At 54.1% G+C, this 17939-nt stretch overlaps 1 protein-coding gene across 1 annotated transcript; it reads left to right on the top strand.

Moving 5' to 3' along the window:
- The first annotated feature begins 1100 nt into the window (after positions 1 to 1100).
- On the top strand, positions 1101 to 17540 carry LOC103172367 (SH3 domain-binding protein 1-like). Its single transcript, XM_042345082.1, is given in 20 exon segments — positions 1101 to 1373; positions 4243 to 4282; positions 4689 to 4793; positions 5268 to 5344; positions 5677 to 5788; positions 6960 to 7036; positions 8431 to 8548; positions 9625 to 9693; positions 11160 to 11250; positions 11592 to 11719; positions 12008 to 12119; positions 12540 to 12621; positions 13222 to 13280; positions 13283 to 13301; positions 13719 to 13832; positions 14339 to 14436; positions 14916 to 15081; positions 15517 to 15677; positions 16005 to 16385; positions 17035 to 17540. Coding segments are annotated over 20 exon segments (2109 nt in total). The 5' UTR covers positions 1101 to 1317; the 3' UTR covers positions 17079 to 17540.
- The last annotated feature ends 399 nt before the right edge of the window (positions 17541 to 17939 follow it).

The following is a 17939-nucleotide window of genomic DNA, read 5'->3' as shown; positions in this document are numbered from 1 at the left end:
ATTAAAGCGGTGTAATCTTTCTCTCGTGCTGTGAGTCACGTTTTACTTAACAGGAACTTAATTGGCTTAACAATGTCCAGCAAGTGCAGCGTACGGAGTGCAAACCCCTAACTCAGCTGATCGGAAGGAAAAAAAAGATATGCAAACAGTAATTCTGAGATAACACCTACTCAATCAGATTCAACCTCGTTCATCCCGACAGGGCGAAGAAATACAGCCGCGAGTCTTTGCAACCTGCGAGTCTTTGCAACCTCACAGCTAATACTTCTCCTCAACCTTAAACCCCTCCGGCGCACACACGCTACCCTGATGTCCCCATCAACTCACAGACCGCACAGATTCCGTTTTTGCTTTCTGCACTCAAGTGGGAGTTTTGCTCAGTCACACTTTTCGTTTCAATGCTCGTGGCCCACTTCCTGCTTTGAGGTACGACGGTGATCTCGGTTTCAGGTGGTTTTAGGGTCGTCGAGAGAGAGAGAGAGAGAGAGAGAGGGTGGGTGGGGTGGGTGGGTGGGTGGGTGGGGGAAGAAAGGGAAAATAAATCCCGAATTGCACATTGTAGCGGAGAGGGCTTTCCCGACCGAAAGTTCCTCCAAAATAAAAACGGCTCGATCTGAAGTGCTACCCCACATGAAAGGCGCGGCGTAAACACAAGTTGTTGTTGTTGTGGAGTCCCGTAGGGCGGTGGTTAGCGAGCTCGCCTCGCAAGCCACAGGATATGGGTTTGATTCGCGGGCCGGTGGGGCGAAGTCTTAGGCAGGTTTGCTTACTCCCCCACACACGCTTCTGTTTATCAAGCAGTAACTTGGAACCCAGTTGTCGGGCGATTGGGGGATCGTTTTCCAGGGGTAACAATCCCTCCAAAGCAAATGCGGTCAACCAATTCTTTGCGGGACCCTGTTGTGAGGGGTTCAGCCCACAAAACACACAGTCACTGCACTTGGCAGTGCATCGTGTGAAGCGCTTTGAGACGTCGCGCCGGCGCCGGGTCAAATGCAAGGATTATTATTATTATTTATTGTCATCCAATTGTGGGCGTTCCAAAGCCCTGCGTCTGTAGAGTAAATGCTAAGCCGGTTGGAATGACATGCACTCTGTTGGCTTCCTCCTACGAGTGTAGGCGTGACTTCAGAGCGAATGTCACATCCACCGGCCGCGACCAGACTGTCTAGTTCAGAGGTGTGGGAAGCTGGGGTGCGCTTCGTAGGGAAAGGGGGAGTATTTTATATTGTTCTCTTTAGTTTTTGTATGTTTCTTTTCGAGGGAGGGTGAGAGAGAGAGAGAGCGAGAGAGAGAGCGGTCGCCTCCTTTGCAAAAATGATGAAGAAACAGTTGAATCGGATGTTGCAGTTGGCAAACCACAGCATTGGAAGGTAAAGCTTTCGTTATTCACGCACCGTGAGCTCGGGGTTTTGCAACGCTGTAAAACAGGAAGTCACACTCGGAGAACGCATAACATGGGGGGGACTCTGACCAGCTTATTGCCTCGGGCAAGAAGGGGAGAGAAGGGGACGGGGCGCAAATAGTCTGTCGGCCGGTTGTTCGGTCAGTCAGTCAATCAGTTAGTTAGTCAGTCAATCAATCATTTAGATCGTCAGTTAGTTAGTCGTTCGCTCACTCACTGAATAAGTCAGTCACTCAGTCACTCACTCAATCGCTCAATTGCTCGGTCACTCACTCACTCGGTCGCTGAATCGCTCACTCACTCGGTCACTCTCTCATTCATTTCTTTTTCTGCCTTTGTGAAGCTTTTGCTGTGTTACACGATCAGAGACGCTGCCCAACGTGAAGGGCATTACATCAATCCAATCGCTGTCTTTTTTTTTTGAAAGTCGCAAGAATTAAACCCGAGATAAATGGTCACTCAATAATAATAATAATAATAATAATAATAATAATCCTTGCATTTGATATAGCGCTTTTTGCGTCCTCTCAACCCACCACTGTTCGTGGGACGCTGCTGTGTGCAATTGTGCCGCCCACAAAATATACAGTCACTTCACTATACAGTGCATCCGGTGATACAGGAGACGTCTTAGAAACGTGATAAGTCGCTGCATCAAATGCAAGGATTATTATTATTAGCTCTCCATCGCAGCATCGAGGTGCGGTTCTTGTAAACGTGACCCCATTTGCCAGTGCCCTCCCCATTTACAGTTGTTAAGCGCCTTGGGATGTCCTCCCGACGTGAAAGGCACTGTACAAATGCAATGTTGTTGTTGTTGTTATTGTCGTTAATGCCCCCTCCCTCTCTCTACGTGTCAGGAAATACTTCCTCGTACCTGTCCTGAGGTTCCCTCTCTCTCTTTTCCGGCTGTCCAAGCGGATGTGAAAATATTATTCTGGTTTTCCTTTCTCAATTCCCTTTAAAGTCTTGCTTATCCTTACTTTAGCTGTGAGGTGCTTTGGGAGACCTCCCAAGGTAAAAGGCACTCTGTAGGTCCCCAATATATCCCCAAAGAAGTCTCTTTTTAAGGCTCTTTCCTCTAACATTGAGGGTCACACAATAACAACCACACGATTACATTTGTTTAGCTCTTTTCACGTCAGGAGGACGTCCCAAGGCTCTGGACCATCAATATTTCCGACCCGAGCCAGGGGTCGGGATCGGGGAGGGCGGAGGGCAGGGAGGGGAGGCACAGTCGAAGAGGAGGGTCTTGAGTCGGCTTTTGAAGGAGGCAAGGGAAGGGTTGAGGTGGAGGGACTGCGGGCTGGAGTTCTGGATGATCGGCAGCCCATGGAGGGAAGAGTTGGGGAGGCCGACATTTAAATGATGGACCTTTAAAGGGGAGGAAGATTAAAGGGTACGGGAAGCGGGGTAGAGGGAGTGTGGAGTGGAAATGGGCTGCTGCGTTCACATGCAATAATACACAGTCACTACCCTTTACAGTGAAATCCCGGTGAGCCCTATGAGGCATCCTCCCAAGTGAAAGGTGCTGTATGAGCGCAAAGTGTATTTTATTTCCTATAAGTGTGGGTCAGCTACTGACTGAACCCTGACTTGTTGGGTATGTGAGAGAATTTGAGAGTGTTCCTTCTCTTCGTGCGGTCTCATAATTTCTCGCTTCTGCTTATAAGTGAATGGCCATGTCTTCGGTTCCCAAAGATGAGCTCTCAGTTCTCCTGAAGCCTTTTTTTGGAGGGGGAGTTTGGCCCAGTATCTGACACAACGCCGAAACCTATCACCGTTGCTTAAAGAGTCTCCAAACCAAACTGAGAATTCCATGCATCTCAGCTTCGCACAGTGGTTAGAGCACTCGCCTCGCAAGCGAGAGACCGGGGTTCGATTCCCAGCAGGGCGAAATGTTGGGCAAGTTCCCTTACTCCACACGCCTCTGTTTACCTAACAACAACAACAACAACAAGATTCCATTTATTGAGCGCCTTTCACGTCGGGAGGACGTCCCGAGGCGCTGTACGGTTAGGTCAGGACCCGAGCATTGGGGGGGGAGAATGATCAGGGTGAGGGGAGGGAAGGGAGGGAGCGAGGAAGGGGTAGAGAGTCGAGAGGGGAGCTGAAGGCTCGGTCAAAGAGAAAGGTCTTGAGACCGGCCTTGAAGGAGGAAAGGGAGGAGGCGGTGAAGGCACTGGGGATAGAGTTCCAGAGCCTCGGGGCTGAGAGGCTGAAGGCCACTGATGGTAGGACGGTTGAGGCGGGGGATGTGGAGCAGACCGGAGCCGGAGGAACGGAGGGTACGGGCAGGTAGGTAGGGAGATAGTAAGTAAGTAAGTAAGAATTTGGTTATTAGTCGATGACGCAGATCGCTTTTCCGGGGATAATAATCCCTCAAAAAAAAGATAATAATTTGATGACTCAATCCACGACCATTTGTGGGGACGCTGCTGTGTGCAATCGGCTGCCGAGTTTCGCCCACAAAATATACAGTCAGTTCACTTTGTAGTATATTCTGTGAATATACTGCAAAGTGGTAGTATGTCTCGAAAACGTGAGATGTCTCGAAAACGTGAGAAATGCTATAGCAAATGCCAGGATTATTATTATTATTATAGATTATTGGAATGGAATACACACTCTCCCTCTCTCTCTCTCCCTGGAGGGACGTATCCTGCTTACGCTGAGGGAAGGGAGCAAAGTGGTGGGGGGAGAAAAGGGGGGGAAGAAGGGGGGGGAATGGGTGGGAGGGGGACCGTGCACTCTGTAGGGTTGAAGGAGGTTACATTACATTTGGAAATAATCTCGTCGTTCATTTTACACTTCTTTCTATCTTTCTTCATTTCCAGAAGCGAGACAACAGAACTACTCAGCGAAGACCTTGTACAGGTACGTGACGCTGAGCTCACAGTCTGGGGCGGGAGGGGGAGCCTCGCATGGTCAGGGATGCCGGCCTTCTAGCGAGTCGTTGGTCAAGGAGACGTTAAACCTCACTCCCCATCTGCACCCTGCTCAAGCTGACCTTAAAACCCTCCTGTTGAAAAACACAAGGGAGTTTTTCTCTCTCTCTCTCTCTAAAAAAAATCAGCCTTCGATTTCACGGCCGTTTGAGGGGATCGATTTGACGACTGTTTGTGGGACAGTGCTGTGTGTGTGTGTGCGCCTACAGTACGGAGAGAGATGGATTGTATGCGCGTGTGCATGTGTGCGTGTATGTGAGTGTGTGCGCGCGCGCAATTCATCGAACTGACCTCCGTCTCCCCCTTTTTTGATGTGTTTTTGACCTGTGACTCAGTATGAGAACCGGATCGAGCCCACCAAACGAGCCATGTACAATGCACACCGGAGGCTGTTGGCTTGTCTGCAGGGCCAGCAGGGCTCCGACCTGGAGAAGCGTTTGGTGAGTAAACTTTGACCCTGCGTTAGGAACGTAGGGAAACGGGCCACTCAAGCGTGTTTCAAAGCCCCCCGCTCTCTCCCTCGTTCACCAACTACCCCCCACCACCCTCCCTCCCACCACCATACCCCCCCCCATAGTCTCTCCACGACACAAATCTCTGTCCATGAAACAATCTCTTATCGATCCTTTCAACCATCTATCACACATCTCACACAAGTGTCTGTCTGTGTGAGAAAATCTCCATCACGATCAGTTGCGACAGCTTTAAGGTCATTCCCCCCCACCCATCCCTCTTGTTGTCTCGTCCTGTCCTCCCCCCGCCCCCCCCCCCCTTCTCTAACTAGTCAATTCTTCTGTCTGTTTTGAACGCTCCCATCAGTCCAGCCTTCTTGAGTCTCCTCTGCTCTCGGGGATGTCAGTTTGCCCACTCGCCTCAGGTCACATCACGTTGCTGTCAATTTGGTTTCCTCGCAGAAAAAGATGCCTCTCATGTCGTTATCCCACGTCATGGAAGATAGCTGCAGGGAACTCGACACTGCGTCCAGTATTCGGTGAGTTAGTCCTCCACTCAATCCCCCACTCCCCACCCTTCAGTCACTCACTCACTCACTCACTAACTCACTCATTCACTCACTCACTCCCTCAGACATCCGGCTTACAACGGTGATGGGTTTCCGCATGTGTCAGACGCCTGGCTGATCATGGTGATGGGCTTCCGTGAGTGTCAGACCCTCGGATGACCAAATAAAAAATCCAACCTCCGCTTTCCCAATCTAATCCATTTATTTTGTCTGCGATTGTCCTGAATTCGCTGTGTGCTGGTGATGGGCTGAACCTCTCTCGCTCTCTCTCTCTCTCCCTCTCTGTCACTGTTGAACACCAGAAAGATCCTGGAAGTCTGCTGTTTCATAGAAAGCACCCTGGCCAAGGTCCTGGCAGAGCATGAGCTCCAGGTGGAGAAAGATGTCCTGGATCCTCTCTTCAAGTTGTCTGAGGTACTGGACGTGAACGATCACGAGAGGAGGAGGGGGAGGGAGAAGGGTGGGGTGGGGGAGAGGTGGAGGTGGATGAGGGCTGTGGGACAGGGAGGTGGAGGGAGTGGGGAGAGGGAGTGGTGGGAGGTGGGTACGTGGGGAAGGAAGGAGTCCCATTAAACTCACTGTGCAGTCCCCATTATGCTTCGGTTGGAGTCTCGTAGTGTAGTGTAGAGGAGGAGGGGTCGGGAGAAGGAGGAGGAGGAGGGTTGGGGAGAGGAACATCTGTATGTTTGAGCTTCATGTGAGGATGGACAGAATTGGTGTTGGGTTAACCAAGGATATGTCCGACTCCTCCTCCCCTCCCCTCCCCCTCTCTACCCCAAAGCTCGACACTAAATATAGGACAGAAAGTACAGTGCAGAGTGGTTTCTGTCTCCGAGTCCAGCCAACCAGCTATTTATACTGGTTTGCACAGCAAGTTTTTTTTTCCCCTTCCTGTTTCAGACCTCAGTACGTTCGCACACTGTAAATCATAGAATATTACAGCACAGAAGAGCTGCCCAACCATTCCCACTCCCCCTGCTCTTTCCCCAATACCCCTGGCGTCTCCTTTTTAACTCCCTCCTGATAATTGTTCGCACGTGACAGCGTATCATGATCACAACGCTGCTCTAGCCCTTCTGACTTTCCTCTCAAATCTCCTCCTGTCCCTCTCCCCTTATCAAGCTATAACAATAGCAGTCGTTGTATTTGATACGGCGCCTAATCACGTCTTCGAGACGTCTCATAGCGCTTCACAGGAAACACTATAAAGTGCAGTGACTGTATATTTTGTGGGCGAAAGGCGGCAGCCAATTGCGCCCAACAGCGTCCCCGCAAACAGTCACGGATCGAGAGACCAAAATTATCGGTATTATATTTTTGCGGAGGCATTGCAACGTCTCAGAATTGTGCTGCAAAAGTGTCGTGACTGTTTTCTGTGTTTAAGAAAGAAAGTGAGAGTGGGAGAGAGAGCAATTGGGAAAAAAAAGGAGCAAAGAAAAGAGGGAGGGATGGATGATAATGAAATGAAAACAAATGAAGAGTCTCGTCACTGAGCTCAGGCTTGAACTGGTGACTGAGAGAGTGAGACTGAGTATAAAATGAGCTAAAGATGAGAAAGACTGAGTTGATTTCCCTCTGATCTCAGGACGAGTTGCCCAACATTCTGAAACACAAGAAACAGTTGGCCAAAGTGACACTGGACTGGACGGGGGCCAAAAACAGGTGAGCAGCGTGTGTTACAGTGCCAGGTGTAGTGACTGTGCTGTGGCACGGTTTGGCTGCGGGTGTGTGTGGGTGTCGGTGTGGGTGTCGGGGTCAGTGTGGGTGACGGGGTCAGTGTGGGTGTCATTGTGGGTGTGGGTGTCGAGGTCAGTGTGGGTGTCAGTGTGGGTGTCGGGGTCAGTGTGGGTGTCAGTGTGGGTGTCGGGGTCAGTGTGGGTGTCAGTGTGGGTGTTGGGGTCAGTGTGGGTGTGGGTGTCGAGGTCAGTGTGGGTGTCAGTGTGGGTGTTGGGGTCAGTGTGGGTGTGGGTGTCGAGGTCAGTGTGGGTGTCAGTGTGGGTGTCGGGGTCAGTGTGGGTGTCAGTGTGGGTGTCGGGGTCAGTGTGGGTGTCAGTGTGGGTGTCGGGGTCAGTGTGGGTGTCAGTGTGGGTGTCGGTGTGGGTGTCAGTGTGGGTGTTGGGGTCAGTGTGGGTGTGGGTGTCGAGGTCAGTGTGGGTGTCAGTGTGGGTGTCGGGGTCAGTGTGGGTGTCAGTGTGGGTGTCGGGGTCAGTGTGGGTGTCAGTGTGGGTGTTGGGGTCAGTGTGGGTGTGGGTGTCGAGGTCAGTGTGGGTGTCAGTGTGGGTGTTGGGGTCAGTGTGGGTGTGGGTGTCGAGGTCAGTGTGGGTGTCAGTGTGGGTGTCGGGGTCAGTGTGGGTGTCAGTGTGGGTGTCGGGGTCAGTGTGGGTGTCAGTGTGGGTGTCGGGGTCAGTGTGGGTGTCAGTGTGGGTGTCGGGGTCAGTGTGGGTGTCAGTGTGGGTGTTGGGGTCAGTGTGGGTGTGGGTGTCGAGGTCAGTGTGGGTGTCAGTGTGGGTGTCGGGGTCAGTGTGGGTGTCAGTGTGGGTGTCGGGGTCAGTGTGGGTGTCAGTGTGGGTGTTGGGGTCAGTGTGGGTGTGGGTGTCGAGGTCAGTGTGGGTGTCAGTGTGGGTGTTGGGGTCAGTGTGGGTGTGGGTGTCGAGGTCAGTGTGGGTGTCAGTGTGGGTGTCGGGGTCAGTGTGGTGTCAGTGTGGGTGTCGGGGTCAGTGTGGGTGTCAGTGTGGGTGTCGGGGTCAGTGTGGGTGTCAGTGTGGGTGTCGGGGTCAGTGTGGGTGTCAGTGTGGGTGTTGGGGTCAGTGTGGGTGTGGGTGTCGAGGTCAGTGTGGGTGTCAGTGTGGGTGTCGGGGTCAGTGTGGGTGTCAGTGTGGGTGTCGGGGTCAGTGTGGGTGTCAGTGTGGGTGTCGGGGTCAGTGTGGGTGTCAGTGTGGGTGTCGGGGTCAGTGTGGGTGTGGGTGTCGAGGTCAGTGTGGGTGTCAGTGTGGGTGTCGGGGTCAGTGAGCTGGTGAATGTTGACCAGAGCACCTTGTCCTGTCCTCCTGCCGTAGGCTCAGCCAAGCCACCAAATCAGGGGGTCCGGGGGCTAGCACGCCCTGCGCGGGGGCCAAGGTGGATGTGCTCCGAGAGGAGGCAGACGAGGCCTGGAGGAAAGTGGAACAATCCAAGGTACGGCCATGGAATCCCCCCGTCACTCAGCGCCTCTCGGCCGGGCTCCTCGCGCAGCTCCTCGGCTGAAGCCTCCACGTTAGCAGTTCAATATTCTCACTGCCCTGCGTGAAGGGACCTACATCAATGCAACTTGTTACTGTTGTTGTTGTTGCTGCTGCGGCTGTTGCTGTTGTTGTTGTTGCTGTTGTTGTTGCTGTTGTTGCTGTTGTTGTTGCTGCTGTTTCTGCTGTTGTTGTTGCTGCTACTGTTGTTGTTGCTGTTGGGGAGGGCGGGAGCGCCGGTGGTGCTGGGGGTTGGGGAGGGTGGAGAGCGGGGAGGGCTGGGAGGTGGGGGAGAGCGGGGAGGGCTGGGGGGTGGGGGTGGCTGGAGAGCATGGAGGGCTGGGGGTGGGGTGGGGGGAGAGCAGGGAGCGCGGGGAGGGCTGGGGTGTGGGGGGAGCGCGGGGAGGGATGGGGTGTGTGGGGTAGCGGGGGGAGGGCTGGGGTGTGGGGGGAGAGGGGGGAGGGCTAGGGTGTGGGGGAGCGGGGGAGGGCTGGGGTGGGGTGGGGGAGCGGGGGGAGGGCTGGGGTGGGGGGGGGGAGCGGGGGAGGGCTGGGGTGGGGGGGAGCGGGGGGAGGGCTGGGGTGGGGGGAGGGCTGGGGTGGGGGGGGAGCGGGGGGAGGCTAGGGTGTGGGGGAGCGGGGGGAGGGCTGGGGTGTGGGGGGAGAGGGGGGAGGGCTAGGTGGGGGGGAGCGGGGGGAGGGCTGGGGTGGGGGGGGAGCGGGGGGAGGGCTGGGTGGGGGGGAGCGCGGGGGAGGGCTGGGGTGGGGGGAGCGGGGGGAGGGCTGGGGTGGGGGGGAGCGGGGGAGGGCTGGGGTGGGGGGGGAGCGCGGGGGAGGGCTGGGGTGGGGGGGAGCGGGGGGAGGGCTGGGGTGGGGGGAAGCGGGGGAGGCCTGGGGTGGGGGGAGCGGGGGGAGGGCTGGGGTGTGGGGGGAGCGGGGGAGGGCTGGGGTGGGGGGGAGCGGGGGGAGGACTGGGGTGTCAGAGACGCCATCATTCAGATGAACCACTAGTGAACGGCGTTGCCTTTTCAGGATGAATACGCCGCTGACCTCTATCACTTCGCCAGTAAGGAGGAAGAATATGCCAACTATTTCCTATCGGTGAGCGACAGCAATTTTTTTGGGGGGGTGGGGGGGGGGTCCGGCCGGGCGTCTGACAGGTGCGGAAACCCGTCACCGTGGCTTAAGAGTCTCCGAAGCGGACTGGGAATTCCCTGCCTCCCACTGAGACGCGCGGAAATCCCGGAGATAGATTGTTGGAATGCGCTCTCTCTTTCTCTCTCTCTCTCTCTCTCTCTCTCTACCCCCTCCCTCTCCCCCCCCCCTCTCTCTCCCTCTCCCATCGGCTCGGCGTCAGGCTCCGGCCACCGTTAAGCGCTCCGAGACACTGCCCCGCTTGAAAGGCGGAGTGAGAAACTTGCCCGAGGTTTTGTCCGGCCCCACCGGGTCCTCTCCTTTGCGAGGTGAGCGCTCTGACCGCCACAGCCACAGGACTCCCAATTCCCCACCCACCCACCCACCCACCCACCCACCCATCCATCCATCCATCCATCCGACCTTCCGACTGTGCGTCCGTCTGTCCGCCCGCCCGCCCTTTACGTGAAAGAATCCAGTTTGCTGTTGTTCATTCGTGTGTGTGTCTGTGTCTGTGTGACCAATCTCCCACCTTTCCTTTCCTTCTCTCCCCCCCCCTCCCCCCCCACCCCCCACACCACCCCCCACCCCATCCCGCCACAGGATGCCGTTCTGGTGGTGGTTGTGCTGTGTGTGTCGGTGGGCCGGTGGGTGGGTGGGGTGGTGGTGGTGGTGATGGTGGTGGTGTGTGTGTGAGAGGGAAGTATTTTATATTTGGTCCGACGGGTTTCTGACACTGCTCTCCTCATCCATTCACAGGGTTCAGTGGACTGAACCTGCCCTGTGGTTTATGCTCTGGATATAGACACACAGTGAGAGCCGGACAGAGACAGCTTTGTCAGTGCACTCACTGTGCTTTCCTCCAACCCAGTGAGCGCTCGGCCGCCGCAGAGATCTATTTTAATGAAAAGGAACCGACTTTCAAACATAGTCAAGACTTTTGTGCGGTTGTACGCCATTTACTTAGTCGAGTTTCCCTACTCCACGCGCCTCTGTTTACCGAGCAGGAACACGGGCGTTAGTCGATTAGCGAATCGCTTTCCGGAGGGGGTGGGGGGTGTGGGGTGGGGGAGTGTAATAATTTTGGTCGTCAGATTGCTCTCCCCATCGAGGCCACTCAATCCACGACTGTTTGAAGGGCTCTGCTGTACCAAATTGGTGCTGCGTTTCACCCACAACATACACAGACAATCCACTTTACAGTATATCCCATGAAGCGCTTTGAGACGTCTCGACAACATGATAAGTAAGTCACTACCTCGAATGCAAGGATGACAAATTTTTCGAGTGCTCTGGGCCGGTGCGAGAGACCCTATATATAAATACAAGTTGTTGTTATTGTTGTATTTTCAGAATCTAGGTTTGTGGTCACAGCCTCTCGTTGGTACCGCTGTGTAACATAAGTGTCTCTCTCTGTTTTATTTCTCTTTCAGCTGCTAGAGGCACAGGCTGACTATCACAGGAAGTCGCTGAAAGTGCTCGACACCTTGATGCCCGGGTTGAAATCTGCCCCCAATGCAGCAGGCGAGTCTCCCAGCGAGCGCCTACACCCTGCGATTCAGCATCACGTAGAGTTACAGACTGTCTGGCTTGGAAATGAGCCATTTGGCCCATCTGAGTCCGTGCTGATGTTTCCACACTTCACACGAGTCTCTGCTCGTTCTGTTCCCTTCTCCCCTGCATCAACCCCCGCCCTTTAAAACACCATCCCCAGTACCTCCGCCTCTCCCCCATCCCTCCCCTGCCTCCTTCAAGGCCTGCCTCGTGAGCTTCCTCGTCGCCCACAAAATACACAGTCACTACACTTCAAACGTAAGAATTTATCTTATTAATATTATTATTTAATGCCTTTGATTGGTGTGAAGAGCGCAACGGAAGGCAGGCTGCCTTTGGCAAACCTCTGCAGGAACATCTGGAGAGCTGTCAGCGTCAGATTGCTCTCCCCATCGAGGCCTGTGTGATGATGCTGCTGGAGAAAGGAATGAAGGAAGAGGTGAGGTCGGTTGTTAGTCGATTGGCGGATCGCTTTTCCGGGAGTAATAATCCCTTAAAAAATATTAATATTAATATGGTGACTCAATCCACGACTGTTTGTGGGGACGCTGCTGTGCGCAATTGGCTGCCACGTTTCGCCCACAAAATACACAGGTCAATTCACTCAACAGTATCATCTGTGAAGCGCTTTGAGAAGCCCCGAAGATGTGATAAGGCGCTGTACCAAATGGAAATATTATTATTATGACTATTTATCTATTTAACTTGTTTTTTCCACCTATTACAGGGTCTATTCAGACTTGCTCCTGCAGCTTCTGTGCTGAAACAATTAAAATCGTCGTTGGACAGTGGTGCTTTCAACCCGGAAGAGTTCAAATATGACCCCCACGCTGTGGCCGGTAAGATCTATCGCCTCACCAACAGCAGAGACAGGGAGGGTAGGGGTAGGAGGGTGACCGAAGGCATGGTCAAAGAGTAAGGTCTTGAGGCGAGGGAGGGAGGGAGGGAGGCGGAGGGACTATGGGATGGAGTTCTAGAAGGTGGGGACTCAGAGGCTGAAGGCCACCTATTTGCTACAAAAGCCACATGATTCTTTCTTCAATACCCTTCTCTTCGGTCGCCCTCCTACCCCTACCCTCCCCGCCCTCCGCCCTCCGCCCCTCCTGATCCCAACCGCCAGCTCGGGTGCGGATCCCTGACTGTCCAAGCGCCTTGGGCTGTCCTCCTGCTGTGAAAGGTGCCGTGTAAATGTCATTTGTTGTTGTGGTTGAGAGGAAGGCAAAAGCAGGAGCTAACAGCAGGTTTCTCTCTGCAATCAGGTGCCCTGAAGTCCTACCTCAGAGAGTTACCCCATCCCCTCATGACATTCAATCTCTACGACGAATGGTTTGAAGCTGCAAGGTAGGAAATGGAGCTCCCTCTCTCTCTCTCTCTCTCTGGCACTTTCTCATTCTCTCTCTCTCCCTCTCACACGCTCTCTCGCTCTCCCACTAGCTCTCACTTCCTCTCTTGCACTCTCCTCATGCTCTCTCTCTTTTTCTCGGTCTCTCACGCACACGCACGAACGCACGCACACACACGCGCACACTCTCTCCGTCTCTCACTTTCTCTCACAAACTCTTTTTGCTCTGCCTCACCAAAAACACAAGCTGTCTCCATATTGCTTTTGTTTTGTGTCACCCACTCAGTATCTCTCACACTCTGTGTCGCACACACACACACACACACACACACACACACGCGCCTCCTGATTGCTCTCACTTCTCTCACACGCTCGCGCTCTCTCTCGCTCTCTGAGTCTCTGTTTTGCTCTCACTTTCTTTCAAATTGTGTTTACCTACAAAGACAGTGCCAACAGATCACAGTATGTCCTGTGAAGCGCCTTGGGACATACCCTCAAGGTAATAGGCGCTGTATAAATCTAAATCTATATTGTACTGTTGCATTTTCTTTTCCCAATGGGAGCCTTGCAGCTCCTCTTCTGTTCTCTTCCCTGTGCAGTGAGAAAGACCAGGAGACTAAGGTGGAGAGACTTCGAGATGTGTGCAGCAAACTGCCCGAGGGAATTACTCAAACCTGCGGTAATGGGTTACACCCGAGCGAGTGTCGGACACTCCCTTTCCCCCACTGCCCCCCCACTCCCCCACACCAGAACTTGCTGTCTTCCATTGGTCATTCAATCCACGACTGTTCGGGGGGACACTGCTGTGCGCAGTTGGCTGCTGCGTTTCGCCCACGAAATACACAGTGACTACACTTTACAGTATATTCTGCGAAGCGCTTCGAGAGGTCTCGAGGACGTGATAAGACCTTGTATCAAATGCGAGGATTATCATTAATTCTTATCGTTATATCCCTCCCAAAAAGCTCCTACGATCACCTCCCCACTTCTCCCTCACTCAGCGCCTGACCCCGTGTCTGTCAAGCGCTCCGAGACCCTGTCCCGCGTGAAAGGCGCTGTGTAAAGGCAAGCTGTTGTTGTTGTTGTTGGCAAACAGGTACCTGATTAAGTTCCTGGCGAGGCTGGCAGAGGATCAGGACGTGAACAAGATGAGCCCCAGTAACATTGCCATCGTCCTCGGCCCCAACCTGCTCTGGCCCCAGAATGAAGGGTGGGTCAAATGTCAGAGTAGGTCAAACGTCGGGCTGAGGGTGAGAGATCACCCGCCTACTTGGCCACCATGTCGGATCCTTTGACCTCAGTGCCCCCACTCTTTGAAACTCACAGCGACTCGCTGTCTAAGAGAGAGAGAGGGGGAGTGTGAGGGAGGGGGAGAGGAGTAAGGGGGGAATGTGAGAGAGAGAGAGAGAGGGAGAAGGAGTGCGTGTATGTGGGAGAGAAGGGAAGGGGGTGTGAGAGAGGCAGAGAGAGATGGGAGGGGTGTGTTGAGAGGGAGAGAAGAGAGAGGAGAGAGTGCGTGTGAGAGAGAGCGAGAAGGACAAGAGACAAGGTAGGAGAGCGAGAGAGTTGAGCCCTCGTGTGAGAGAGAAAGAGAGGAGTGAGATCGGAGGCGGGGATGGAGATCAGCAGAAGCAGAGAGTGGAGTGGGGGGAGAGCGAGAGAGAGTTGGGTGGGAAATACTGTACTGACCAGGACGCTGTGTGTTACGTGCTGTAGGATTGTCTCACTGGCTGATATGGCATCAGCTTCCTCCGTCCAAGTGGTGTCGGTGATGGAACCCATCATCCTGAACGCTAACAAGATCTTCCCAGGAGGTGCGTCTCTGTACGTCTCACCTTCAGATTCCTCGCCGTCTCTGTTCCCCGGCTCGACAGCGCGATTTCCGTCATCGTTCCCCTTCCCCCCTCATCTCTCTCTCTCTCTCTCTCTCTCTCTCTCGTTCGCCTCGGGACATCCTCGGGACATGAAGGCGCTGTTTTCAATTCGGGAAAGATTTTGCGGTGTTCGAAAAGAATCTCTCTCTCTCTCTGTGTGTCTCTCAACCCCCCCTTTCCCCCCCCACCCGCTCCGATAAAATAGATCACTCATTTAACGGCTGTCTGTGGTACCCCACTGTGCGCAGTTTCGCCCACAAGATACACAGTCACTACACTTTACCGTGTATCCTGTGAAGCGCTTTGAGACGTCTCAACGACGTGATAAGGCGCTGTGTCAATCGTAAGGATTATTATTATTATTAATAATAAATGTCAAGCCGTGTTGTAAGTTGTTGTTGTTGTGGTCCTCTCCACAGACCTGGATTTCAATGTCTCGGGAGCTTTCGTACCTGGGGGGCCGGGACCCTCGGAGTGCAGCCCCGCCCTGGAGCAGGAGGAAAAGGCCTCTCCCGAGCCAACACAAGTCCCCCCAACCATCGCCAACACCACCCCCCCAGGCCCGAAGAAGGAAACCTCCACCCAGTAAACCACTTGCTCCCAACTCTTTCAAGACTTTCTCTTTGATTTTAAAGGGATTTCTTTCTGGAGAGAAGAGTGGAGGTGGGGGGGGGGGGGGAAAGAGGGAGGGAGGTTCTCCCCTCTCCTCTCCCCATCTTCCCCCTTCTTCTCCCCTCTCCGATCCCCTACACCCCTCTCCTATGCACTCCCTCTCCTCCCCTCGTATCCCTAACCGCCTCTCCCCCACTCCGCTCCTCCAACTCCCTTTCTCCCAGCTTCTCCCCATCCATCCCTCCCCTCCATTCCCCCCCCGCACTCCCCATCCTACCATCTCCTCCCCCTCTTCTCCCCTCTCTGCTCTCTTGCCCTCTCCGTTCCTGTCCCCTCCACTGATTCCCCGCCCACTCACGTCTGCTTCCCTCTTGACGTCCACCTCATCTCCTCTCTGTTTCTCTCCAGGGCTCAGAGTGAGACCCTCCCAGTGGCTCCTGCCTCATCACCAGCCCCGTCCAGGGAGGTCGGTCAGCCACAACATCAGCCTCTACAGAGAAGCTCCAGTCAAGCCCCAGCCTCTGTCGTCCAGGCTCCCATCATCGTAACCAGCCACTCAGTCAAGAAAGGTACTGACGGAAATCACTTCAATTAATAATAACAGTAATAATCTTTGCATTTGATGTAGCGCCTTATCATGTCAATGGGATGTCTCAAAGCGCTTCACGGAATATGCTATAATTATTGACTGTGTGTTTTGTGATTCTGGGGATTATTAGCCCCAGAAAGCGATCTGCCAATCGACTAACAACAACAACTAACACCCACCTACTTACTGTTGCTTGCGAGGTGAGTGCTCTAACCACTACACTACAGGACAGACGTCACCAATACAGATAGTGAGGGAGGCTTGATGCCGAGGGTCAGAGCCGGGCTGACACCTCTTTCTGTTCCAGGTCGGAGACCAACTCCCGCACGGCCAACGTTCCCGCCTCCTCTCAATCCCAGAGCCAGCCTCTACTCTGGTCTCGAGGAGCCCAGGCCTATGACACGGAACCTCAGGGGCTCCTCTATGCCTCTCCGAGTGCCGTCGATGCCCCCGCCCCGGCCCCCCACCTCGTACCAACGCACGGGCAGCATGGGCGAGCAGGTGAGAGGAGGAGAAGCCGGGCTCCCGAACAGAAGGACTTCGGGGCCCGACGATGGGGTCAGCCTGGCCGCAACGCCTCCTCAAAGCTTCAAAGTCGACTGGAACAAGAGGCCGGAACCCAGGCCTCGGAGCCGGTTGTTGTCAGCCAGCAAGAGCAACAATCCCGTTGGAACCACCGTTCTCTGTGGTAGGTAACATGAGGCTTTAACAGGGGTCCTAGTGGAACAAGCAGCACTCTGAATGGGCAAGCTATAGAGTTTTAGCTTGTTCAACACTCTGGGCATCTGCTTCACACGCCTACAATAATAACAATAATAATCCTTGTATTTGATGCAGCGCCTTATCACGTCGTTGAGACGTCTCAAAGCGCCTCACAGGATACGCTGTAAAGTGAATTGACTGTATATTTTGCGCTAGCCAATTGCGCACAGCAGCGTTGCCCCAAACTCGTGGATTGAGTGATTATTAATCCCCCGGAAAGCGATCCACCAATCGAGCAACTACCAGGTTGCCACTTAGGGTTAGGGTTAGGCATGTGTTTGGAGAAAGGAAACTTGCCCTGAGGTCCTGCCCTGCCCGGGAATCAAACCCAGGTCCTCTCACATGCGAGGTGAGCCTTCTAACCACGACACTACAGGTCATTACCAATATCTAGAAGGGCGGTCGAGGCTGGGACGCCTTGATAGTTGGGGGGAGGGGGGGCGCGTTTGTCGGGTGGGTGTTCAGGAATGTTCTGGAGGGATGAGATGAGGTGGTTCGAACCACATAGTCCAAAGCCAAAGGGCGGTCTTTCATCTGAGCTGCTGAAGCGAATTAACCTCTTGTGCCCTCTACAGAACACGAGGAAGAGTTCACATCAACAGAGGAAAGCAATGACTAACGCGGCAAAAGATGTCCCCCTCCTAACCCAACACCCACCAGTGGCCGGGCCGGTGCAGGAGACAGGCAGACCGACGCTTTGGTCATCGCTGGCTTCTTCACCAAACTTTTCCCCAAATTCCCGACCGGCATGATCCGGGCTGGAAGACCGAGACTTTCTTTTGAGATACAAAGTGGAGGAAAAGTTCAGGACAATACACACACACCACGCACACAGGAAGTGTTTCTTTACACAACGGCAACAGCTCGCATTTATAGCACGCCCCTCATGCAGGGCCGCGTCCCAGAGCGCTTGACATTGGCGGAGCACGACCCCGAGCCGGGCGTGAGAGAGCGCCCGGGGCTCACATTAACACACCCCTCGTGTTTCTCGAGGACAATCAGGAGATGAACGAGAACTCGAAGACGCGCGCGTAACTTTAAAAGTTTGTTCGACCAATAAAAATCTAATCCTTGTTCTTCTAACCGAAAAAGAATACTGTTTTTATATCGTGGCTAACATGGCGTAACATGGCTGTTTTGTGGGGGGGCGGGTGCGGGGTGTGTGTGTATGTGCGTGTGGGGGGGTGGAGGGAGGGAGGGTGGAAGCTTTTTTCGCATGAAGAGGCATCGAAGAATCTAATAATAATAATCCTTGCGATTGACACAGCGCCTCATCACGTCGTTCGAGGCGCTTCGAGGCGCTTCACAGGATACACTGCAGAATGAATATTGACGGTATAATTTGTGTCCCCCACACACAGCCGTGGATCGAGCGACCACGTTTTTTTTGTGTCCCCCACCACCCCCACCACCCACCCCCCTCCTGGATCATTACCCCTGGAAAACCCCCGGTTATTCCTGATTCCCAACCTCCCCGTCT

This window comes from Callorhinchus milii, unplaced genomic scaffold, assembly GCF_018977255.1.
Source record: "Callorhinchus milii isolate IMCB2004 unplaced genomic scaffold, IMCB_Cmil_1.0 Scaffold31, whole genome shotgun sequence".
Taxonomy (NCBI): Eukaryota; Metazoa; Chordata; class Chondrichthyes; order Chimaeriformes; family Callorhinchidae; genus Callorhinchus; species Callorhinchus milii.
Note: the sequence above shows the minus strand (reverse complement) of the source record. Positions and strands in the feature narration are given on the sequence as shown.